The sequence below is a fragment of the Chelonia mydas genome, chromosome 6 (assembly GCF_015237465.2).
Source record: "Chelonia mydas isolate rCheMyd1 chromosome 6, rCheMyd1.pri.v2, whole genome shotgun sequence".
Lineage (NCBI taxonomy): Eukaryota > Metazoa > Chordata > Testudines > Cheloniidae > Chelonia > Chelonia mydas.
Window position 1 is genome coordinate 8,526,722 of NC_051246.2, and position 25,053 is coordinate 8,551,774.

A 25,053-nucleotide genomic window follows, 5' to 3' on the forward strand; every position below is an offset into this window, starting at 1 on the left:
TCGCATTATAATTTTGTATATTTCGTTTGCCATCACAGATGCTGACTTATTTAGAAGTGGAAATACTTCAACCCATCTTGTAAGAGAGTCTGTGGCTGTCAGTATATACTGGTATCCCTTCTTCATTGTGGTAATGGCCCCATTAAATCCATTCCCACTAATTCAAAGGCCCGACTGACCTGTATGCAAGAGAGTTGGTTGGAGTCATACTTTGGATTTCTCTTATTTCATATTCTCAATAAGCCCATAAGTAGTAAGCATTCTGAACACTGATGTGGTTTCCGCGAACACACTATCAGAATCTAATTTCCATTTTTAAAAACAGAACAAAAAGAAATAAACAAAGTCAACAAAAAGTAATACAGGAATACTTGTAAGAAAAATGAAACAATAACAAACCTGCAGAAATATGCCACTGCAAGGAGCAATAGAGTTCACTGTTGCACTCCGCTGTGCCACTCACATGCATTGCATTCATTGCAAATTAAAGGCCGCATTATGTAGCAATGATAAAAATGGATAATGATAAACAATTATCTTTGAGAAAAGAAAAGGAGTGCTTGTGGAGTACACTGCGTTTAGCCGTATGGAGTGGAAATCTATCAACTGCATGAAAACACTTGTACAGATACAGACATCTTCCTCTCCAATTGTGCCACAAGTCCTCCTTTTCTTTTTGCGAATACAGACTAACACGGCTGCTACTCTGAAACCAAAATTATCTTTGACTGTCTCTTTATAAGATTTCTTAAGTTTTTAAAGGAAGTGAATGAGATTTGACATCATGTATATGCAATCCACACAAAGAACATTCCTAATGCTTTGACACTGGAAGGAAGGTAAAAGAAATTTCTGAAGAAATTTAGTAGATGTCTCAGAGTCCAAAATTCATCTTTATGCTTGTCAAGGTGGTATCCAGATTTAATTCCTTTCTCACTTTCTGGCAATGCAGACATCATGAATCCTAGTTTAGATGGCATAATAAGGTGACATTAAGATTCTTGCATGAAAATATTACTTCAAGGGAAGGGATTGTACATTTTACAGCAAATGTATAATTATTGTTCTTTGCAATGTAAATGTAAAATTTGCATTTAAAATGTAAATTACATATTGCAGGATTTAGTTTTATTACTGTACAGACCCAACTGGCGATGGCTTTTGTCATCCCAGGCCAATAGTATCTTGTGCTCAGGGCCATTGTCATTTTGACTGTTCCTTGATGTCCACCCCATGGACTGTCATGATACTGTTCAAAGAGTTCTAGGGCTTGTTTCATGGTGCGCAGGACAACCTTTCTTCCTTTGGCAGAATGGAAAAGTGTCCCCTCTGATAACCAGGGAAGATGGGGAGGCATCAAGTGCAGCACTTAAGCAATGATCAGATATTTTCAAAGTCATAGATTCATTATAAGGCATATGCATATGAAAGATGTCTGAATACAGAATGGGTCATCCTGCCTTTGGTAAAGCGGGCGGGGGTTTCAATATCTGACTACAGTATGAGTGGATGTTGGAAAAAAAATTAAACTACAAGTCATTGCTCAATGAACATATATGGACTGTTGTTTGTCGGATACACTGGATAACGTACTTGAGAAATAAAGATACATTTTAGGTTTTTTCCGTAATATTTACATTTCATTGGCTTTTGTCAGGTAACTGAGAAATACATTGTTACAGTGCCTACATATGTAGGCAAAGGAGACTTTCTTGGAAATGTGAAGAAAATTGGGATCCTAATCCTGGTCCCAGTGAAGGTAAATTTATCACTTCAAATAATCCCAGTGTTGGAGGATCAGGACCATCATGTATAGGCTGAAGATTCCTTTGTGTTGTGTGTCTTTATTACATGAGGAAAAGAATTGCTCACCTTCCAAAGAAAAGTTTGCAGCAAATCGACACAGGTTAAGTCTGCCTGCTTTAGTCATTCCTTCAGGATATGTGTTACTCCTCTTATTTGTGCCTTTAAGAACCGAGCCCTGGAAAGCCCATGCTGAGAAGTACTGTCTGAGGAGAAATAAAAAAAGCCACTCTGCCCCTCCTCCCACTTTTGCAAACACTGGTGTCTCAGTCCACTGGGGTAACTGTTACCCCCTCTGCCCCTGCCTGTGCCGGTTTTTCCCTCTGTCACCATCTGGCAGTGCCCAACCCTTGGCTTAACCCTGGCTCCTTCCCCCCCATCCCTGATTTTGCCTTCAGCTACTATCCTAACCCTGCCTCCAGCTGCTTGACCCCCCCAGCCAGTGAATTCCTGCCCCCTGCTCAGACCCTGCCCCCCCCCCCCGATTTGCTCCCTTTGCCCTTTTTTAACCCCTGTAAAAAGCAGTCTGCAGAGTCTCATGCCAAATGAAGGCAGGGTGAAGGGTAGTGCCTTTAGCAAATGTTACTGAGCCTGCTCAGCTCCCATGTGCATGCGGAGTCCCCTGGCTACACTGTCTACACAGAGCTCTCCCAGCGCCCCTGGTAATCCACCTCCACGAGGGGACTGTCTCCAGGCGCGGGCAGCGTGGCTCCTAGCGCTCGGAGCCTGTCCACACGAGCGCTTTAAAGCGCTCTTACTTGCTGCGCTCAGGGGCATGATTTTTCACACCCCTGAGCCAGCAAGTTAGAGAGCTATAAAATGTAAGCGTAGACAAGCCCTTAAGTAGCAATTTCCTGAAGTTTGCAGCTGTTGCTGGGCATGCTCAGGCCACTCAAGCAAACCAAGAAGGGAGCCGAGCAATGAGTAATTTCCTGCTGCTGGTTTCTGTCTCGGATGCAACAGCCCTTCTATACTTTCCACAGTATGCATCCGATGAAGTGAGCTGTAGCTCACGAAAGCTTATGCTCAAATAAATTGGTTAGTCTCTAAGGTGCCACAAGTCCTCCTTTTCTTTTTGCGAATACAGACTAACACGGCTGTTACTCTGAAAACAGCCCTTCTTTGTCTCTGCAGTTCCTGTCTCTTTGATGAGCCACCTCAAGTGGCCCTGGCAGCATGGAGAGTGCCGGGAGAGAACTGCTGGAGACCCTGGAAAAGCTGGGAGAGGGGGAGCTGCAGCGATTCAAGGACAAACTGAGTGAAATCCAGCCAAAGGAGGGATACCAACATCTCTCCTCTGGGAGCCTAAGAAATGCGGATCCCCCAGCCCTCACGGACCTGCTCCTCCTCTTCTATGGGACGGACTATGGGGCGGAGGTGGCTGCAGAGGTGCTGAGAGCCATTGACCAAGGAGCCCTAGCAAAGAGAATCGAGAGACTCATTGATGACATGAGAAATGGTAAGGAATGAGCTAGGGAGACTGGCCCCCCATCTGTCTCTTTCCCTGCAGCCTCCCTGTTACAGGTGGGATATTAGCTAGAGCTGTTTGCAGTGCTATTGTCACCCTGTTGGTGCCAGGGTATTAGAGACACAAGGGTGGGGGTGAGGTAATATCTTTTATTGGACCAACTTCTTTTGATGACAGAGACCAGCTTTTGAGCTACCTGGAGCTCTTCTTCAGCCCACAGCTCTGCGGAGCTTGAAAGCTTGTCTCACTTAGTTGGCAGCAGAATTTGGTCCAATAAAAGATATTAACTCACCCACCTTGTCTCTCTCATTAGCTAGAGCAATGGTGCACAAACTGTGAGTGTGTGTGGGGATGCCCTTTCAGCAAAGGAGGTTCTGGGGGAGGGAGGGCACAAAGAAACTGGGATCCCATGGGTCCCACAGGACCTACTGCCATAATAGCGGGAGTGGGATAAAACTGGAGTGGGTATTGTGGGGCGGGACTAAAAGAATATCCCAATAGGGCTGCAAACAAGATGGACGCCCCAACCAGCAGCCGCTGCTGTCTGGGAACTGCCTTCAGACCTAGGTGGGGCTGCCAGCAGTGACACAAATAAGGGATTATTTCAGTTTACAAGTAATGCGGGGGTGTGTGTGTGTGTGGCAAATTCTGTGAATGTTAAGGGGGGGAGTGTGACTGGAAAAGTTTGTGCACCACTGAGCTAGAGTAACGGCTCCCAAACCTTCCTGGTTTACCTACCACCCTCTCAAAAACTGGGTGGGTGAAGTGCCAAATGCAAATTTCTCCTTTTTGTGAACATTTGCAATCTTAACAGGTTGAATTAAAGTATTGACAGATCCCTCGTAAAGTAAGTTTTGATCGTGGCTGGTGGAGTTCTGCCTGGAGAGAGTTAGAAGAGGAGGGAGTTTGGTCAGGGAAACTTTTCAACGATTGTCTCCTGAAAAGACCTACACAGAGTGCTGTCTACATGCTTTTCCATAAAGACAAAGTTTACCTTCACCCTCACCCAAAATTCCTTACTAAGGTGGTTCCAATTTTCATCAAGCAATTTACTTAACCTACTTCCTTTCTAAAGCTCATAAACATAAAAATGAGGAAAACTTCCACATTTGGATATTGGAAGAGCTTTTTCGTTTTATCTTGATCTAACTAAGCCATTAAGATCTACCTTGCAACTGTACACTGTGGTTGCAGATAAAGTGAAGGGCAGTCCAGTGTTCTCGCAAAGAATCTCTTCTTCGATTTCAGCTTGCATTTGTTCATGCTATCACGTGGCTAATGTGACTCCCCTGAGTAGGGTATTAGCTCAGGCAACCAGGACTCGTGCATCTTCTGCAGCCTTTCTCGCTCATGCTTGGGCATCTGTAAGGTGGCAGCTTGGTCATTCGTCCATACATTCTCTCTCATTATACCATCTCTCAGCAGTCCAGGGACGAGGCCAGAATTAGTTGTGTGATTCTCCAGTCCCTGTTCAAGTAGAGTCCGAGCCCACCTCCAGTTTGAACTGCTTGTGAGCCACACGTAGTGGCATGGGCATGTGCAGAAGAAGAAGAAATGTTGCTCTTTGAGGTGTGTTGCCCGTGGCCATTCCACAACCTGCTCTCCTTCCTCTCTCTACACTCATCTCTCTGGGAAGAAGTAACTGAGGGAGTCGGGGGTGGCTCCACCCTTTGTACCTGCACATAGCGGTGTGAGGCCGCAGAGGGTGCTCGCGCTGTCCCGACAGGTACCGCTGAGGGAAAGAATCTTTGACAGCTGGGTGCACATAAACGTACAGTGGAATGGACGTGTGCAACACACCTCCAAGAACAACAGTTATGAGAAGGTTAGTAACCTTCCATCTTTCTGCCTCTCTCTCTTCATTCCCCTTATTCTGTCTTTCCCTGTGCTATGTTCTCTCCCTCCTGCCCCATCTTTTCTGTCTCTTTTAGGTGTTGGCAGAGCACAAATCACTTAGTATCTTGGCACTATCAGATTCTCTCTCCCCATCCCCAGTAATGAATCCCTCATTCCCAGCCCTTTGTTCCCATCCAACCTTGATCTTTCCCTCTCTCTCCACTCACCCCTCTATCCCCATCTATTCACCCTACCAAATACCTACACACCACTTCCTCAATCCCCCCTCATTCCTACCGCCCTCCTCAACCAAATGCCACACACATCTCACCCTCAACACAGACATGTCCCTCTATGTGCTCAGGAGCTGGGGGAATCACGGTGACTCCTCAATGCATGAGCCACCCCCAAACTCTGCTCAGGTCTCTAGCTAAACAGCAGCAAAAGCAACCAAAAAACGGTGAGGGTGGGGATGGTCCGGGAACCAGAGGAGTCATGTTTGCACTGGAAGCTAGACAGGGGCACAAAGAGAAACAAGGATCCACAGGGGACTTCCCTCACTGCTGAAAGGCCCCCTTAAAAGTGTGCATGTCTGCCTAATTCTGTGTGTGTTTGTGTGTATATGTGTCTCCTCTCTGCCTTGTGCCTACCCACCAGGAGGAGGCAGCGCTGCAGCCTCTGGTCTTCCTCCTCCCCTACAGGATCTGATGCCTGCCGCATCCCAAGAACCAGCACCAGCAGTGGGGGGAGGGAAACAGACAATGGTTTGGTCCAGGTGAGCATTAAGTGGGGATTCACAACAGGAGGAGGATGCTTTAGAGGAAAAAGTCTTTTAATTGTTTCCTCCCCAGCCACAGAGGAGGCAGAGTTGGGGGGGAAGGGGTGATAAGTTGGGAGGATGTGACTACCCCACACATTGCCCTGTGCCACGTAACACATGTTCCCTAAAATCATTAATTCAGGATTTATTTTTAATGACTCCTCAGAGAAAGAGGTTTTCGAGTGGCACCAAAAGCTGCCGAAGGACCTTCTTTACCTGAGAAAAGGTTTCATGTATGATCAGCAATACCAGACAAGCAGAGCTGAGAAAACCAGCCAGGAGAAGATGCAGAAGCTGTACGAGCTGGTGCTGAGATGGGACAAATGGCAGAAGGACCAGCTCTACTGGGTGCTGAAGGAAACAAACAAAGACCTGGTTGAAGAGCTGGAGGGTAAATAAATGACATCAGGGAAATCAGCTCTGCATGCTTCCCATCATGAACCCTGATCCCATCCCAAGGGCGACACTAGATCATGTCACTGGCTGTTTATCCTGTGCCCATCACTGCAGCATCAGAGCTGGGCACGGATTATTACACCACCCCCATGACACTATAATGTGCTGTGAGCCTGTGGCAGCGTTTGCCCCCGGGCTGAGATTATTTGGTGCTGTCGGGTCCATTCCAGACAGAGCCGTCTCTGGGTGCGCAGTGCAGAGCTGGGCTGCACATTGCTCAGTTCAGCAGGCAGCTCCCCTTCCCACCCATGGGAACTACACACGCACTCCTGATTGGGGGACTGGGCCCCTGGGGGTTGCTTTGGCTTGTTATGTGGGTTGGGGCTATTTGTAACACTCAGTCAGATTCTAACCCCTCCAGAATATGGGAGGGGGTGAAGTTTGGTCCAGACCAAAACCTCAGATCCAATCTCTTTAACCAAAGAGAGCCGGGGTGTGAATTAAATCAGGCAGTGGTGGGTGGTGTCTAGAGTAAGTGGTGGGGTTGTATTTACCTTCCCCCTCCTCTCTAACTCGGACCTCCTACCTTCTTTGTTGGGTAAGTGACATTTCCCCCCATCCCTGCTCATGTCTCTTTCAGGGTCTGGATTCCTTGTGGTGAAGAAGGAGTTGAGGGGAGAGAAGGAACCCTTGGTCCCAGAGAGAGGGGAAGGGCCCGCCCAGGGATAGGGAATCACAGAATCACTCTCTGTGTGACTCTGGGGGACAATTCACCCTGGGAGAGGTTTTCAGGGGCAGGGAGGAGGTGGAGCCATGGCCCCGCATGCCCCCCACTTCTCTGTGGAGCACTAAAATCAGCAATTGCCATTTATTTTAACAAAATGTCTCTCTCCAGGGGGACACTTTGTTGACCGGCACCGAGAGCAGCTGATCCAGCAAGTCCCAGAAGTGGACAGAGTCCTGAAGCTACTTCGGGGGCACACGCTAACCCCTGAGCAATACCAGAGCATCAGCACCGGGAGATCCAATGTGGAGCAAATGCAGAAGCTGTACGAGCTGGTGCCGAGCTGGGGGAGGGAGCACAAGGACCAGCTCCACCTGGTGCTGTGGATAACAAACAGAGATCTTGTTGCTGAGCTTGAAGGTAGATAACTATAATCTCTTTCCTCAGGGCAGAGTTTTCAGACTGTGGGGCACATTCCCCCCCCCCCACCTTGGGAGGGCGTGAAGGAATATTCAGGGGGTGAGTGGCCACACCAGGTGGCAGATGCCAGCCCCACACTGACTCACTCCAGCGGGCCACCGAGCCTGTGGGTTGGTGTCAACATCTGCCATTACCGCACCTATTTCTGCTCCCGGCAGCCTCCTCGTCCAGCGCTGGCCACCCTGAGAACCCAACAGGGGAGGGGCAGGCATTGGCCCTGCCGTAGCAGCTGCAGTTACCCTTCTCTTCTGGGGAGGCCACCAGGGACTCTGCAAGTGGAAAGCGGCACCAGAGGACTAGTGACTGTCCTGCCACCAGAGCCCCTTGCCGACCCCGGCCCTTCACTGGAGATCCAGGGCACAGAGCCCTGTCCTCTGCTGGAAAGAGCCTGCGCAGGGCAAGCAGATGGGGCTGCGCTCAAGGGCCGGGGACAGCAGGGAACTCTGTTCCACAAGGGGCCAGTACTCAGTGGGTGCAGCTGTCTGCTCCCCTCCTGAACCTGGCCTTTCAGCTCAGCCCTGTTTGTTTCCCATGCACAGAGTGCTGGGTGGGGGGACAGGCAGGGATCTGGGTCCAGGCATCCAAGGCCACCCTACCACTGCAGGGAGCAGAAGGCTTCCTCAACTGCCACATGGTGAGTACCCACCCCTGGCAGGTACCAGACACCCCTTGTGGGTACAGGGCACCCCTCTCCCCTTAGAAAAAGGGGGGCATGCATGTGACATGAATCTCCAGAAAGGGGTTCATCTTAAAAATTTTGGGAACCTCTATGTTAGAGAGTTGCAGGCTAGTGTGATGTAGGTTTATGCCTGTTTGCCACACACTGACTGGCCATCTGGACAAACCCTTTGAAATGTGTATTGGCCCATTGCAGCCAAAGGTCCTTCTTCTCTCACCGTACCAATGGGCCACTGTATTTGCTCTTTATTCCCAACTGCAGTTCCACAACAGTAGATTCATGATTCACTTTCACTTCCTGTCCCGATTCCTTTTTGTGCACCCTGGCCCTGGCTGACCAGGAATTCAGGAATTCAGCCCCCCCTCCACCTCGAGGCACAGATTGTCCAGGAGCTCCCCTTGGGGCAGGGCAGCTTTGCCCCAACCCCAGCTCAGGGCTCTGTCTCAACAACACTAGGAACAAGCTGAAAGAGCCTGGCACCCAAACCCCATGTTTCAGTGGGGTGTTTTTATGTCCCTCTGCTCAGGGGAACATTTTGTGGATCGGCACCGGGAGCAGCTGATTCAACGCACCTCCTCCGTTGACGCAGTCCTAGATGTGCTTCATAGGGTCAAGCTGCAACATGAACTGCAGAAGCAAGGTGAACCGATGAGGAGCTGTTGTACGTGGCACCAGAACCGACCCTACCCGGTGCTGAAGGCAGCAAACAAAAGCCTCAGTGAAGAGTTAGAGGGTAAAATCAAATATGGGCCATAACTTCCCCCTGCACTCCCAGAGGGCTGCACCCCAAGCCCCTCCCGACAGGATCACTAGCTCTGCTCTCCGGGTTTTTATACCTCAGCCATCACTGTGGTACAGGGGCCTGCACGCAGATTTTAAAGCAGCAGGGTAGCGCCAGGGCAGGAGCTGCAGGTGGGCTATAAATCGCCCAGTAGCTTTAACTCTTCACTGGCCATAGTGACTCTGAAAAGAGCCCGAGACTCCATCAAGCCCTTCACCACAGCTCCAGGGCACAGAGCCCTGTCCTCTGCTGGAAAGAGCCTGCGCAGGGCAAGCAGATGGGGCTGCGCTCAAGGTCCAGGGACAGCAGGAAACTCTGTTCAGCAGCTTCTGTCCTCACTATACTGATGGGGCCACTGTATTTGCTCTTTATTCGCAACCGCAGTTCCACAGAACTAATGAGGGTTGTGCTCGGCCTGAAAGCTTAGTCACTTCATGATTGGCTTTCACTCTCTGTCCCCAATTCCTTGTTCTGCAGTGTCTCCGTGAGGCTGTTTGCCAGCTGCCACGTCCCATCCCAGAAGTGGCTGCATTTCAGCACTAGGTTTAAAGCAAGTGGATGTGTCAGGGTTCCCTCCCCACTCTGAACTCTAGGGTACAGATGTGGGGTCCCTCATGAAAGACTCCCTGAGCTTATTTCTACAAGCTTAGGTTAAAAACTTCCCCAAGGCACAAATTCTTCCTTGTCCTTGGACGGTATCGCTGCCACCACCAAGTGAGTTAGACAAAGATTCAGGAAAAGGACCACTTGGAGTTCCTGTTTCCCCAAAATATCCCCCCAAGCCCCTTCACCCCCTTTCCTGGGGAGGCTTGAGAATAATATACCAACCAAATAGGTAAACAAGGTGAGCACAGACCAGACCTTGGGGTTTGTAGGACACTAAAAACCAGTCAGGTTCTTAAAAACAGAACTTTATTATAAAGAAAAAGTATAAGCAGCTCCTCTGTAAAATCAGGATGGAAGGTAATTTTACAGGGTAATAAGATTTAAAACACAGAGGATTCCCCTCTCTGCAAAACTTTAAAGTTACAAAAAACAGGAATAAACCTCCCTCTTAGCATAGGGAAAATTCACGAGGTAAAACAAAAGATAACCTAACGCATTTCCTTGCTATTACTTACAATTTGTGATCTTAGCTGCTTATTTCAGATATGGCTTTAGAAGATGTATTTTTCCTGCCCTGGTCCCTCTCTGTCCCAGAGAGAACAACAAAGAGAGCACAAACAAAAACCTTCCCCCACAGATTTGAAAGTATCTTCTTTCCTTATTGGTCCTTTTGGTCAGGTGCCAACCAGAGTATTTGAGCTTCTTAACCCATTACAGGTAAAGGAGGGATTTTATGCTACCCATAGCTGTATGTTTATGACACGCCCCCCAAATCACAGACGGTGCTGGACAGCCTGCTCCACACTGGCTGTGATTTCATCCTGGAGCTCTAGGAGAAAACAGAATTAATAAGACACATGCACCTCTACATATAGTACTGATTATATAAAAACTAACAATATTTTCCACATTTCAAGGATGATTTTAACCAGTTGATTCTGGGAAACTTTCATGGGAGAGTGCATCAGCCACTTTGTTAGAAGCTCCTGAAATGTGTTGTATTTCAAAATCAAAATCTTGGAGAGCTAAACTCCACTGAAGAAGGTTTTTGTTATTGTCCTTGACGGTATGAAGCCACTTCAGCGCAGCATGGTCGGTTTGCAGGTGGAAACGTTGTCCCCAAACGTATGGGCGTAGCTTTTTCAGAGCGTACACAATGGCGTAGCATTCCTTTTCGCTGATTGACCAGTGGCCGATTGTTCTGGTCTGGGTTGTTGTGTGGGGAGAGCAGATACTGGGCTAGTTGGGCCCATGAGTCCGATCTGGGGTGGCAGGCAGCGGGTGGGATCCCAGGCTAGATGGTCTTACCCAGTTCTAGTCCCAGTTCCCCAGGGATGCGTATCTTGTAACAGTGTCTCTGAGTTAATCCATGACAAAGGTGTCGGGATCCGAGGGTAGGGCCCGTGGGACAGTGCCCTCTAGTGTCTCCCCTCCCACAGCAAGGTCTTGTTCCCCACTGTCCCGCACAGAGCCTAGCAGAAGTCACTCGCACTGGCCTATAGGATTGGGGGATCTAGGCCCTCGGGGTTGTGCTCTTTTTCGCTTGCTCTAGCTAGGCCCCGTGAAGCACCGGGACCCCGTGTTTCATCCTTCCAAGGCCCAAGCTACATTCCTGAGGAAGGGCAGCCAAGGCACTGGGCGAACTGGAGGACAGGACAGCACATCACAGATGCCACTGCCTTATCCCCTCCTCTCTCTTCCTCCACATTGTCCTCTGTATTGGGGAGCTATGTGGGGGCAACAGCATCATGGCCGCATGGTGCTGAGCTCCCATGTCTCTAGCCAGGCCTTGGGAAATGCCAGGGGCTTTGTCTGAGTTTAACCAACAACACCAATGTGGGCCTGGGGAGAGCCAGCAGGAGGTGCTGGGACAGACGATGCTTCCCCATGGGTAGCCTTACTCCGAGAACATCCCTCAAGGCATGTGGGCTCTGGGGATCCCCAGGTAGGGCACAAATTCCCCCTCCCACCTTGAGAGCTGTGTCTCACCTGGGTGCAGGCCACGTGAACCTCATCTCTACAGCTGGTAAAGCACTTGGGCATTGATCTGGATAAAAGGCACCAGGGGGATGTTTTGCTATAAAGAATTAGATTGTGTCCTGTCCCTGCAGGTTGCATGTGGGTGGGACTAAGGATTACTAAGGACTCAGTACCGGAGAGCTCAAGATCCTCGGCCCAGAGGTCAAGATCCTCGGCCGAAACAAGGGCATGGAGGTTTGCTTGAAGAAGAGGTACTCCTTGGGACAGTCCTTGAGTGAAGGGGTGTCATTTTCTCCAGAGCCTAAGATGGGCCTGTCAAGACTGTCCTCTGAAGTGTTTGCCCCATCCTCATCAGCCCAACTTCCGGTACTGCAGGAGCAAGAGTTTTTCCTGGTGCAGTCAACTCCCAAGGTGCCTGTTGTAGCTTGGGAGTTGTTAAACCTGTCAGTGCCCTTTCCCCGGCTGTCCCGGTCTCCCATCCATTTCCTGTGTGTAAGGTGTCAATGTTGATTTCTCCTACTCCGGCTCTGACTGGCCATGCAATACCATCGGAGTCTTCAGCTAATGTGCCTCTCAGAACGGTAGAGGGAAACCAACCAGGATATCACCTGTACCTCCATCTCAAAGCTCTGTCCGTAGCTCCCCAGTAACAACGGGATCTGCCCTTCCTTGGGATCTCAGGTTGGCTTTGTCCAGCCCAAGCATGTACAGCAGCCCACAGTGGCTGCCTACCCACCATGGTCCTGGATGGAGCCTCAACGTTGCCTGATTCACAAGCACCAATGGCTCAGGCATAACTGGGTCCCAGTGCCATATCAGTGGCCTTTTTGGAGCCCTTCGGGTTTCCTTCTGCAATCTAGATAGTCTCTACACTCTTCATACCGTGCCTTTGACTAGGTTTCGGGGGCATCTGCACCAAGGACACTCTGCCCACCTTCAATACCAGCCTGGTATTGTACAAGAGGAAATTCCCTCTCAGGATCTGCCCTGGCTGGAAACAGAGGAAGCTCTACCTATTAGTGTGCTTTGGAAGATCCCCCTCTTCCCTTCCCCATACAGTGAAAAAGTGGAAAGGAGATACTATATACCCTTGCATGGTTTTGACCATTTTGATAACCATCTCCCTCCAGGCTCCTTGATAGTCATAGCTGCTAATGAGGGAGAGGGAGAGAGAGAGAGAGACAGAGACAGAGGCACTAGGTGTCAATGTCAAAAGGAAAAGAGGCAAAGAAGCTGGGCAAGAATTCACTACAGTGGTGGATGAGGGCAAATTAGTTGCCTGAATGGCTCAGCAACCAATCTAGATGTGCCTGACTTTGCAGTTCGGGCCATTTCTGCTGCCATCACCATGCTGTGGTGTTTTTGGCTGCAGGCCTCCAGTCTTCATCCAGTGCTAGAGCAAACTATTCAAGACCTCCCTTTTGAAGGCCCTTTGCTCTCTTCAGAGAAAATGGACAGTAGGCTCCATAGCCTTAAGGATTTGAGAGTGACGCTTAAGTCTCTTGATATCTACATGGCTGCCACAAAAAGAAAGCAGTTTTGCTCGCAGGAATCCATTGATATCCATCTTTTATTCCTCATTCCCAAGACCTGTTGAGAAAGAGGGATAGAATTTACAAGAGGTATCTGACTCCTCCCTCCCCATCTGCAGAGGCCAGTTTACCTAGACTGATTTGGCTTTTCTACACAATTGTTTTCATGTGTTGGTTGAGGACAGACTACCAGTCCCCAGAGCACCATCCTCTACTTCCCTTTTGCCAATCATTTATCCTGCTTCCTATGTGCTTGGTGCCACATCACCAGAGGTCATTGGTCTTAAGAAAGGTGGAAATAGGATACACTGTTCAGTTTGTTTCTACCCCACTTCTTACCTTCCTTCCCTGTCCCTCTTTGGGGGCCACCCTCGTGACTTCATTCTACTGCAAGAAGTGCAAGCTTTCCTTCACACGGGTGTCATGATATCTGGTGGGGCTCATGACCGAGAGTGCCTACCTCAGGGCAAACTGTCAAAAGGAGAGCAGACACTCCAAACTGGTTGTATGTTCTATAATTAGATCTCACCAACCCAGAACCAAATGTGAATTCCCAAAGTACTACAGTAGTCTTATAATGGAGTCACAGACAGTCGCCTTAGATATTTCAATCTGTCTTGCCCCAGACGAGCTGGACTTTGTGATCAATGGGTCACCTTTGTCCAGCTTGTCCTTGTCCGTCCCTCCACGAACGCAAGTCGACATCACACCATTCCATTTTGTTGCAGTCACATTCTTTCCATTTCTGGCCAAAGGGTTTTGTCATTAGCCCAGCGCATTTTCGGTCTGCCCAGCGGTCGATTGTGTTCTCTGGGGATCAAGTCAATAATGCAGGTTGTCCACCTATTGTATTGCCTGCAGACTACAAGAGTCGACCATCTCCACTTTGTGTCGTACATTGCCTGCACTACATTGGTCACCTCTGTATGCCTTCTGATCTCCTCAATGGGTATGTGATCATGAAGTGATATCTTACACATTCGTCTTTCCATTGCTCTCTGGGTAACAGCGAATTTTTCTTCCTCCGCTTTTGTCATTGATCAGCTTTCTACTCCATATAGCTTTCCTGGCAGAACAGTGGAGTTAAACAGTTGTTTCCTTTTCTTCATGGGCAGTTCATCATCCTTTAGAGAAGTCTTTATTTTGTTGAAACTTGCGTACCCCACCTTTCTCCTTCGACTGCATTCCCCTTCGAATGAGTTGTCTTTATTCAGCTGCTGACCCAGGTAAATATATTTGTCAACCTCCTCAATTACTTTCCCATTTACAGTGATGATTCCTGCTGCACAATGTTCATTCTGCATCCACTTCATCTTCGATGTGTTCACTTCCAACCTGATATCCTGTGAAAGTGTTTACAGTTGCTGCGATATGTTCTTCAGTTCTACTGTGTCCTTTTCCAGTATTACACAATCATCAGCAAAGAGAAGATGTGTTAACTGTTCTCTTTCAATTCTAATTCCTTCTTCCCAAGTCAACTTCTTGAACAGTGACTAGAGTACTGCTGCAAACAGCTTCAGTGAAATTGTGTCACCTTCTCTGACTCCTCTAATCATGACTGGTGTGGAGAAAGTAGACAAGGAAGTGTTGTTTACTATTTCTCATAACACAAGAACTAGGGGTCACCAAATGAAATTAATAGGCAGCAGGTTTAAGACAAATAAAAGAAAGTATTTCTTCACACAACACACAGTCAACCTGTGGAACTCCTTGCCAGAGGATGTTGTGAAGGCCAAGACTATAACAGTGATCAAAAAAGAATTAGATGAATTCATGGAGGATAAGTCCATCAATGCCTATTAGCCAGGATGGGCAGGGATGGTGCCCCTAGCTTCTGTTTGCCAGAAGCTGGGAATGAGCGACAGGGGATGGATCACTTGATGATTACGTGTTCTGTTCATTCTCTCTGGGGCACCTGGCACTGTCCACTGTCGAAAGACAGGATACTGGGCTAGATGGACCTTTGGTCAGACCCAATATGGCCATTCTTAGGTTCTTATGTTCTCTATGTATAATAATAGTGCTGCACAGGACATTGAATAATGTTATATCTGTCAAACAACTGCGATTAATTTCTTCCAGCAGGTCAATGTACTTAGGGTCAATTCAGATTTCGTTGAGCGTGTTGAGTACAGCGTGAATCTCCACTGAGTCGAATGTTTTTTTGTAGTCAACAAATGCAAGACACAATGGTACTTTGTATTCCTTGCATTTTTCGATGAGCTGCCGAACGGAGTGGATGAGATCAATTGTCGAATACCCTGAGCAGAAACCAGCTTGTTCTCTACTTTCATGCATTTCAAGATCCTTCTTAATTTGATTTGAGTATGACATGGGTGAAGACCTTATACACTTGTGAGAGGAGTGTCACTGGATGATAGTTGCTCAATTATTCTGGATCGCCTTTCTTCATCAATAGTATTGTTTTCGATTTCTTCCATGCCTCTGGAACACGCTGGCTATTGATGTAGGTGGTGAACCATTGCGACAATGCTTTGAAGAGAGTATCTTCCCCTGCTTTGAGATATTCCAGCTAAACATTGTCCACTCCCGGGCTCTTCCCTCTTTATGTTATGAACTGCATATTTGATTTCATCCCATGTAATGTTGGGAACTTCTTCTGTAGCCTTGACGGTGTACGCTGGACATTGACATGCGAGGAATAGAGATCATTGTAGAATTTTGTACATATTTAATTCATCTTGCTCCTTTCTGATGTCCTTTCACCGTTTTCATCTTTCAGTGCTGCTGGGATAACCTGTTTCTCTTTCTACCTTCTTCAGACTCTCCTTCTTTTCAGCTAAAAAGCCCAGATAGAGTCACACTGAATCAGATTGATTTTGTATTGATGGATACCAGAAGAATCTTCAATGATGTAGAAACAATAGGAGAACAAATCATTTGCACAGGCTCAGACCATCATATGTTGCGCTCAAAACTATGCGTTGACAATGCCTGCGAAGACTGAATCAAGAGAAGCCAGAAACGAAGCGAAAATGGTACTTCAAGGAAGAGGCATACGCACAGGAAGTGAGTGAAATGTACCTTGATTATAAGGTCAACAAGGACATTGATGACAACTACGAAGAGTTTATCTCGCAGATAATCTCAACAGCTAAGAAGGCAAAGACATTGAAAACGATGGGATGCAAGCAGAGGATCATTGAGAAAACTGTGAATCTGATGGCGAGGAGGGCACACATGAAATTAGAAGGTAAAATGGGTCAAGAATACAGAACACTGTGTAAAGATCAATGGTTGCCAGGTTACTCCCTGTTCTAAGAGACCAGTCACTCACCCAGGCTGAGCTCTCATACCATAGACAATGCTGGTAGCCAATTCTATAGTAAACTAACTAAAGGTTTATTAGCTAAGAGAGGAGAATGATTGAGATGTTAAATCAGGGAAAATTTATGTACAGATCAGTTACAATATGTTATTCCAAATGGTAGCAGAGATGTAGTAATCGGCCAGTTTCCCAAAAGTCTCTCAGGGCTACCCCGAATAGCTCTGGGGACCTCTACTTTCCCATTCAATTATTCTGCCCTGTTAGAATTCAAGCAGTGCAAAGATGAAGGATTTTCCTTTGTATCCATATTTTATATTTGTTCTCTTAGAACAATCTGACAGGACAGCTAACTCACGGTTTCTTCTTTGATGGCCGTGAAAGAGGGATGCTTTTGGACTCTTTGAACTTGAATGCCCTAAACAATGATCACTCCCTTTGAAGTGCCCACGATGCATTGCCTTGCTGATAAGAACCCTTCATTTGCAGTACACAAGACTTCTTTCACATTGGGAGGGTTATTTAGATATTGGGGGTCATCTACAATGCAAAATATTAACAAAATGCAGGCAAGTGAAAACAATGCATGCAAAATCTCATTAACTTTATAAAGCTTAGACACCATACACATTAACATACATTTAACAATTATTTTGATCTATACTAATACACAGGTCAATTGGCCTGGCTTCCAGCTATGCATTTGTAAGCGTTCAGTGAGGCCTGGGACTTCAGCATTGTAGTAGAAAGAGAGAGCCTGAAGCATGGGGCTGGTTCAAGACCTGAAGCCTGAACCAAAGTCAGCAAAAGTTATGCTCGAGCAAAGGTCAGGCCCTGTCAAAAACAGATGCTCGCCTGCAAGTTCAGTGTCTGGTACATGAACTTGGCATTGATACTGCTAGCAGTCCTAAAACACACTGAATATGTAAACACATTCCAGCACGCTAGCACAAGGACACCCCGACTAGTTGTATATCCGAGGTTGTTTGTCTCAGTCTATAAAAGTTGGGATGTCTGTCCTTAATCCTTTGTCTGGCCTAGTGGGGAGAGGATAGTCCTGCCACTCACTGAGCTGGTCCATTGTAATGGGCATACGTGTTTTAATATCCCTGTGGAATCTATAGGGTGTTGTTACCGTGCTTTGTTGACAATAAACCTGACCAAGAGCGTTTGCAACTGAACCGAGCCTGCGGTCTTCCTGGTCAGTTTGACCGAGGTCAGCCATGCTGGCTACCTGCCCAGTGCCGGTGCAGCACACACAGAGAACACACATGCAGGCAACAACTGACAACAGTCATGAGTAGCCTCTGGTTTGCCAACATCACAGTGGGATCCATGCAGGAAGTTCCCCTGTTGCTTGGGGGAAATAATTTAATTCCTGTTACTTCCTTTTTCTGAAACTGAAAAGAGAGTCTCAGACCTATTTTAAATCTAAGAGAGCTAAACCAGTGCCTAAAGAAAATAAAATTCAGGATGGTCACTTTTCCTTCTCCAGACTGAGAGGATTGGGGTGCTGCCCTCAACTTAAAGGACACATACTTTTATGTGGTGATCAAGAAAGCCAGCAGAAGTTCCTCAGGTTCATGGTGAGTGGATCTCACTACTAATGCACATTGCTACCCTTTGGCCTGTCAGTAGCTCCTTGCGATGCTCCTGTGAGGGTCCTGAGTAGACGTGTTCCCTTACTTGGATGACTGGCTGTTCAGAGGCTGGACCAGGTCTCAGGTACTGTCGAGCGTAGCTGTTATCTAGTCCATCTTTGATGCATTGGGGCTGCTAGTCAAATTGGAGAAATTGATCCTGAATCCTGTACAAAAAAATAATATTCACTGGAGCGGACCTGGATTCAACGAAGGCCAAGGCTTTCCCGCCACCCTCGAGATTCCCAGCATTGCAAGCTATTGCTATAGATCTACAGACATATCCTGTCACCACTGTGCAAAACTGCCTTTAGCTCCTGGGTCACATGGCAACGTGCACTATATAAAACAGAACCCCAAGCTCCACCTTAAGAAATTTCAGAGGTGGCAAGCATCCACTGGTCTGTCATCATTTAGACATGGTGGATCATATACCAGTGGACATTTTGTGGACAGACCCCCCAGAAGGTTGTGTGGGAATCCCCTTTGCTCTGCCATAGCCAGTCCTCACCTTAGTTATGGATGCCTCTGGTCTGAGTTGGGAACCTCAGTTTGCATCCCGTTAAACACAAGGTGTTTGGTTGACCCAAGATTGAAAATTCATATAAATGTCAGGGAATTAGGGACTATCTGGCTAGCTTACTTGGCCTTCCTTCTACAAGTCGAGAGAAGGAATCTACTGGTGCTAACAGGAGGTGCCTGGTCCACTTGACTATGCCAAGAGGCAATTCTCCTTTGGGAGTTTTGCGTAACCAGCTCCATTCACCAGAGAGCTGCTTACTTTGTAGGGGTGCAGAATACACTGGTAGATCAGCTGAGTAGGTCATTCACTGAGCACCATGAGTGGTCACTTTGTCCAGACATGGCCAGTTCCATCTTTCAACTATGGGGGATTCCCCAAGGGGACCTGTTTGCAACAAGGGCCAACAGAAGATGCTATCAGTTTTGTTCCTGAGCATGATGCAGCCTGGGTTCCTTGAGTGATGCCTTCCTGCTACCCTGGCCAAACAGCCTGCTGTCTGTCTTCCCTCCAATTCCACTCTTGCCCAGAGTTTTGTTCAAAGGAGGCCACACTCATCTCATTCATATAGCCCGAGCATAGCCCCAGGAGCACTGGTTCTTAGCACTGCTAAGCCTATCGGTCAGACCTCCACTGTCTCTCCCACTGGATTCAGATGTCATTTCCCAGGACAACGCGCACCTCCTCCACCCCAAGATGCATGCTATCCACCTGACTGCCTGGATGCTTCATACTTGATGCCTTTGGAAAGATGTTGCTCGAAAGAGGTCCAGGAAGTGCTTCTAAATAGTAGAAAGCCTTTCACTAGGAGAACTTACCTGGGAAAATGGAAAATATTCTCCATCTGGTTCCTGAAACAACAAGGTTGACTGTTAGTTCCATCAGGGTTCATCGAGCGGCTATCTTGGCTTTCCACCCTGCTGTGGGTAAAACCCTCCTACTTTTTCCAACCCAACGTCTATCAGGTTTTCAACAGGTCTGGACAGGTCATATCCACAGGTAAAGGACACAATTTGCCCATGGGGCTTGAACGTAGTACTAGCAAACCTGATGGATCCCCCCTTTGAGCCACTGGTGTCCTGTTTGCTGCTAAACCTTTGAATTAAAGTGGCCTGTTTGATAGTGATTATTTCAGCTAGGAGAGTTGGGGAATTATGGGCTCTGATATCTGAACTGCCCTAAAGACAAAGTTACCTTTACCATCACCAAAGTTCCTTACTAAGGTACTTTCCAATTTTCATATTAATCAAGCAGTTTACTTACCTGCTTTCTTTCTAAAGCCTCATAAACATAAAGATGGGGAATATTTGGATATTGGAAGAGCTTTGGATTTTTATCTTGATCTAACTAAGGCATTTAGATCAACCTTGCAACTGTTCATTGCGGTTGAAGACACAATGAAGGGCAATCCAATGTCTTCCCATTTAATCTCTTCCTTGGTTTCAGCTAGCATTTTTTCATGCTACCATTTGGCTAATGTGACTCCCCTGAGTAGGGTATTAGCTCAAGCACCCAGTCTCATGCAGCTTCTGCAGCCTTTCTCACTCATGTGCCTATCTTGGACATCTGTAAGGTGGAAGCTTGGTTATAAGTCCATACTTAAGTTTCTACCTATGACATCTCTCAGCAATCCAGGGACGATGCCAGATTGGACCGTGTGATTCTCCAATCCCTGTTCAAGTAGACTCCGAGCTTACATCCAGTTTGAACTGCTTGCAAGTCACCTACAGTGGAATGGACATGTACTGTCACTTGAGGAAGAAGAAATGGTTACTAACCGACTCATACCTGTTGATCTTTGAGATGTGTTGCCCATGGCCATTCCACGATCTGCCCTCCTTCCCCTCTCTACAGGAATCTTTCCAGAAAGAAGTAACTGAGGGAGGTTGGGGGCAACTCCACCCTTTGAACTGCACATAGTGGTGTGAGACTACACAGGGTGCTCATGCTCTCCTGAGGGGTACCCCTGAGGGAAGAATTTCTGACAGCTGTGTGCTGGATGCACATAAACCTACAGTGGAAGGACTTGGGCAACATATGTCCAAGAACAACAGTTACAACAAGGTTAGTAACCGTATCTTCCCTCTTTCTGCCTGTCTCCCTTCATTCCCCTTATTCTGTCTTTCCCTTTGCTGTAGTTCTCTCCCTCCTTACCCATCTTTTCTGTCCCTCTCAGATATTCACAGAGCAAAAGTCACCTAGTATCTCTGCACTATTTCAGGTTCTCCCTCCCCATCCCCAGTGATCACTGCCTCATTCCCAGCTCTTTGTTCCCCTCCTTCTCAAACTCTCTCTCTCTCTCTCTCTCTCCTAACCTAGGCCTCTCCCTCCTCTGTCTCCGCTGCCTCCTCTATCCACACCCATCCACCCTACCACAGACCTACTCACCACTTCCTCGATCCTCCCACATTCCTACTGCCCTTCCTCAACCAAATGCCACACACACCTCACTCTCAACACAGACAGTGTGCCCAGCATGTCCCTCTGTGCACTGAGGAGCTGGGGAAGTGATGGTAACTCCTCGAGGCAGGATCCGTCTTGGAGCTCCCCCTTGGGCCAGGGCAGTTTTACCCCAAGCCCTGCTTAAGGCTGTGGCCAAACAGCACCAAAAACGACCAAAAAAAGGTGAGGGTGGGGATGGACCAGGAACCAGAGGAGTCATATTTGGACTGACAGAGTTTTGGGGGCACACAGAGCAACAAGTATCCACTGGAGACGTCCCTCACTCCTCAAAGTACCCTTTAAATGTGTGCATGTCTGTGTGATTTGTGTGTGGGGGGGGAGCTCTTGGTCTCCTCCCTGCTTTGTGCCCACCCATCCGGAGGAGGCAGGGCTACAGTTCCTGGGCTTCCCCCTCCTCTGCAGGATCTATGCTGCCTGCCACATCCCAAGAGCTAGCACCGGTTTGGTCCAGTTGGGCACTAAGTGGGGATTCACTGCAGGAGGGGGGGCGTGCTTTATGGGGAAAACTATTTTAATTGTTTCCTCCCCAGCCACAGAGAAGGCAGAGTTGTGGAGGTGGGGGATAAGTGCGGAGGGCGAAGGTGACCACCCCACCCATTTCCCTGTGCCAAGAAACACATGATCCCAAAAAACATTAGTTCAGGATTTATTTTCAATGACATTTCAGAGCAACAATATCTCAATTGCCCTCAACAAGAATTGGCGCCACCTACTGGCAGGGGAAGATTCCTTTGGGATCGGCTGTTCACACTGGACAATGAGCAATACCAGACAATCAGAGCTGAGAAAACCAGTCAGGAGAAGATGAGGAAGCTGTACGAGCTGGTGCTGAGATGGGACAAAGGGCAGAAGGACAAGCTCTACTGGGCGCTGAAGGAAACAAACAAAGACCTGGTTGAAGAGCTGGAGGGTAAATAAATGACATCAGGGAAATCAGCTCTGCATGCTTCCCATCATGAACCCTGATCCCATCCCAAGGGCGACACTAGATCATGTCTCTGGCTGTTTATCCTGTGCCCATTACTGCAGCATCAGAGCTGGGTACGGGTTATTACACCACCCCCATGACACTATAATGTGCTGTGAGCCTGTGGCAGCGTTCGCCCCGGGGCTGAGATTATTTCAGTATTTGTTGCTGTGGGGTCCATTCCAGACAGAGCCGGCTCTCGTTGCGCAGTGCAGAGCTGGGCTGCACATTGCTCAATTCAGCAGGTAGCTCCCCTTCCCATCCATGGGAACTACACACACACTCCTGATTGGGGGACTGGGCCCCTGGGGGTTGCTTTGGCTTGTTATGTGGGTTGGGGCTATTTGTAACATTCAGTCAGATTCTAACCCCTCCAGAATATGGGAGGGGGTGAAGTTTGGTCCAGACCAAAACCTCAGATCCAATCTCTTTAACTAAAGAGAGCCGGGGTGTGAATTAAATCAGGCAGTGGTGGGTGGTGTCTAGAGTAAGTGGTGGGGTTGTATTTACCTTCCCCCTCCTCTCTAACTGGGACCTCCTACCTTCTTTGTTGGGTAAGTGACATTTCCCCCCATCCCTGCTCATGTCTCTTTCAGGATCTGGATTCCTTGTGGTGAAGAAGGAGTTGAGGGGAGAGAAGGAACCCTTGGTCCCAGAGAGAGGGGAAGGGCCCGCCCAGGGATAGGGAATCACAGAATCACTCTCTGTGTGACTCTGGGGGACAATTCACCCTGGGAGAGGTTTTCAGGGGCAGGGAGGAGGTGGAGCCATGGCCCCGCATGCCCCCCACTTCTCTGTGGAGCACTAAAATCAGCAATTGCCATTTATTTTAACAAAATGTCTCTCTCCAGGGGGACACTTTGTTGACCGGCACCGAGAGCAGCTGATCCAGCAAGTCCCAGAAGTGGACAGAGTCCTGAAGCTACTTCGGGGGCACACGCTAACCCCTGAGCAATACCAGAGCATCAGCACCGGGAGGTCCAATGTGGAGAAAATGCAGAAGCTGTACGAGCTGGTGCTGAGCTGGGGGAGGGAGCACAAGGACCAGCTCCAGCAGGTGCTGTGGATAACAAACAGAGCCCTTGTTGCTGAGCTTGAAGGTAGATAACTATAATCTCTTTCCTCAGGGCAGAGTTTTCAAACTGTGGGGCACATTTCCCCCCCCCCCCCCCCCCGCCTTGGGAGGGAGTGCAGGAACATTCAGGGGGTGAGTGGCCACACCAGGTGGCTGATGCCAGCCCCACACTGACTCACCTCAGCGGGCCACCGAGCCTGTGGGTTAGTGTCAACATCTGCCATTACCGCACCTATTTCTGCTCCCGGCAGCCTCCTCGTCCAGCGCTGGCCACCCTGAGAACCCAACAGGGGAGGGGCAGGCATTGGCCCTGCCGTAGCAGCTGCAGTTACCCTTCTCTTCTGGGGAGGCCACCAGGGACTCTGCAAGTGGAAAGTGGCACCAGAGGACTAGTGACTGTCCTGCCACCAGAGCCCCTTGCCGACCCCGGCCCTTCACTGGAGATCCAGGGCACAGAGCCCTGTCCTCTGCTGGAAAGAGCCTGCGCAGGGCAAGCAGATGGGGCTGCGCTCAAGGGCCGGGGACAGCAGGGAACTCTGTTCCACAAGGGGCCAGTACTCAGTGGGTGCAGCTGTCTGCTCCCCTCCTGAACCTGGCCTTTCAGCTCAGCCCTGTTTGTTTCCCATGCACAGAGTGCTGGGTGGGGGGACAGGCAGGGATCTGGGTCCAGGCATCCAAGGCCACCCTACCACTGCAGGGAGCAGAAGGCTTCCTCAACTGCCACATGGTGAGTACCCAACCCTGGCAGGTACCAGACACCCCTTGTGGGTACAGGGCACCCCTCTCCCCTTAGAAAAAGGGGGGCATGCATGTGACATGAATCTCCAGAAAGGGGTTCATCTTAAAAATTTTGGGAACCTCTATGTTAGAGAGTTGCAGGCTAGTGTGCTGTAGGTTTATGCCTGTTTGCCACACACTGACTGGCCATCTGGACAAACCCTTTGAAATGTGTATTGGCCCATTGCAGCCAAAGGTCCTTCTTCTCTCACCGTACCAATGGGCCACTGTATTTGCTCTTTATTCCCAACTGCAGTTCCACAACAGTAGATTCATGATTCACTTTCACTTCCTGTCCCAGATTCCTTTTTGTGCACCCTGGCCCTGGCTGACCAGGAATTCAGGAATTCAGCCCCCCCTCCACCTCGAGGCACAGATTGTCCAGGAGCTCCCCTTGGGGCAGGGCAGCTTTGCCCCAACCCCAGCTCAGGGCTCTGTCTCAACAACACTAGGAACAAGCTGAAAGAGCCTGGCACCCAAACCCCGTGTTTCAGTGGGGTGTTTTTATGTCCCTCTGCTCAGGGGAACATTTTGTGGATCGGCACCGGGAGCAGCTGATTCAACGCACCTCCTCCGTTGACGCAGTCCTAGATGTGCTTCATAGGGTCAAGCTGCAACATGAACTGCAGAAGCAAGGTGAACCGATAACGATCTATGGTACGTGGCACCAGAACCGACCCTACCCGGTGCTGAAGGCAGCAAACAAAAGCCTCAGTGAAGAGTTAGAGGGTAAAATCAAATATGGGCCATAACTTCCCCCTGCACTCCCAGAGGGCTGCACCCCAAGCCCCTCCCGACAGGATCACTAGCTCTGCTCTCCGGGTTTTTATACCTCAGCCATCACTGTGGTACAGGGGCCTGCACGCAGATTTTAAAGCAGCAGGATAGTGCCAGGGCAGGAGCTGCAGGTGGGCTATAAATCGCCCAGTAGCTTTAACTTTTCACTGGCCATAGTGACTCTGAAAAGAGCCCGAGACCCCATCAAGCCCTTCACCACAGCTCCAGGGCACAGAGCCCTGTCCTCTGCTGGAAAGAGCCTGCGCAGGGCAAGCAGATGGGGCTGCGCTCAAGGTCCAGGGACAGCAGGAAACTCTGTTCAGCAGCTTCTGTCCTCACTATACTGATGGGGCCACCGTATTTGCTCTTTATTCGCAACCGCAGTTCCACAGAACTAATGAGGGTTGTGCTCGGCCTGAAAGCTTAGTCACTTCATGATTGGC

At 48.7% G+C, this 25,053-nt stretch overlaps 1 protein-coding gene across 1 annotated transcript in view; it reads left to right on the forward strand.

Moving 5' to 3' along the window:
• The first annotated feature begins 2,710 nt into the window (after nucleotides 1-2,710).
• LOC102932174 overlaps nucleotides 2,711-25,053 on the forward strand; it is a 48,249-nt gene continuing 25,906 nt past the window's right edge. The window contains exons 1-7 of the mRNA XM_043548985.1: nucleotides 2,711-3,262; nucleotides 6,070-6,318; nucleotides 7,219-7,467; nucleotides 8,733-8,939; nucleotides 21,682-21,924; nucleotides 22,833-23,081; nucleotides 24,356-24,562. Of these exons, the coding sequence (XP_043404920.1) occupies nucleotides 2,980-3,262; nucleotides 6,070-6,318; nucleotides 7,219-7,467; nucleotides 8,733-8,939; nucleotides 21,682-21,924; nucleotides 22,833-23,081; nucleotides 24,356-24,562 (1,687 nt within the window). The 5' untranslated portion in view covers nucleotides 2,711-2,979. The remainder of the gene's footprint in view (nucleotides 3,263-6,069; nucleotides 6,319-7,218; nucleotides 7,468-8,732; nucleotides 8,940-21,681; nucleotides 21,925-22,832; nucleotides 23,082-24,355; nucleotides 24,563-25,053) is intronic.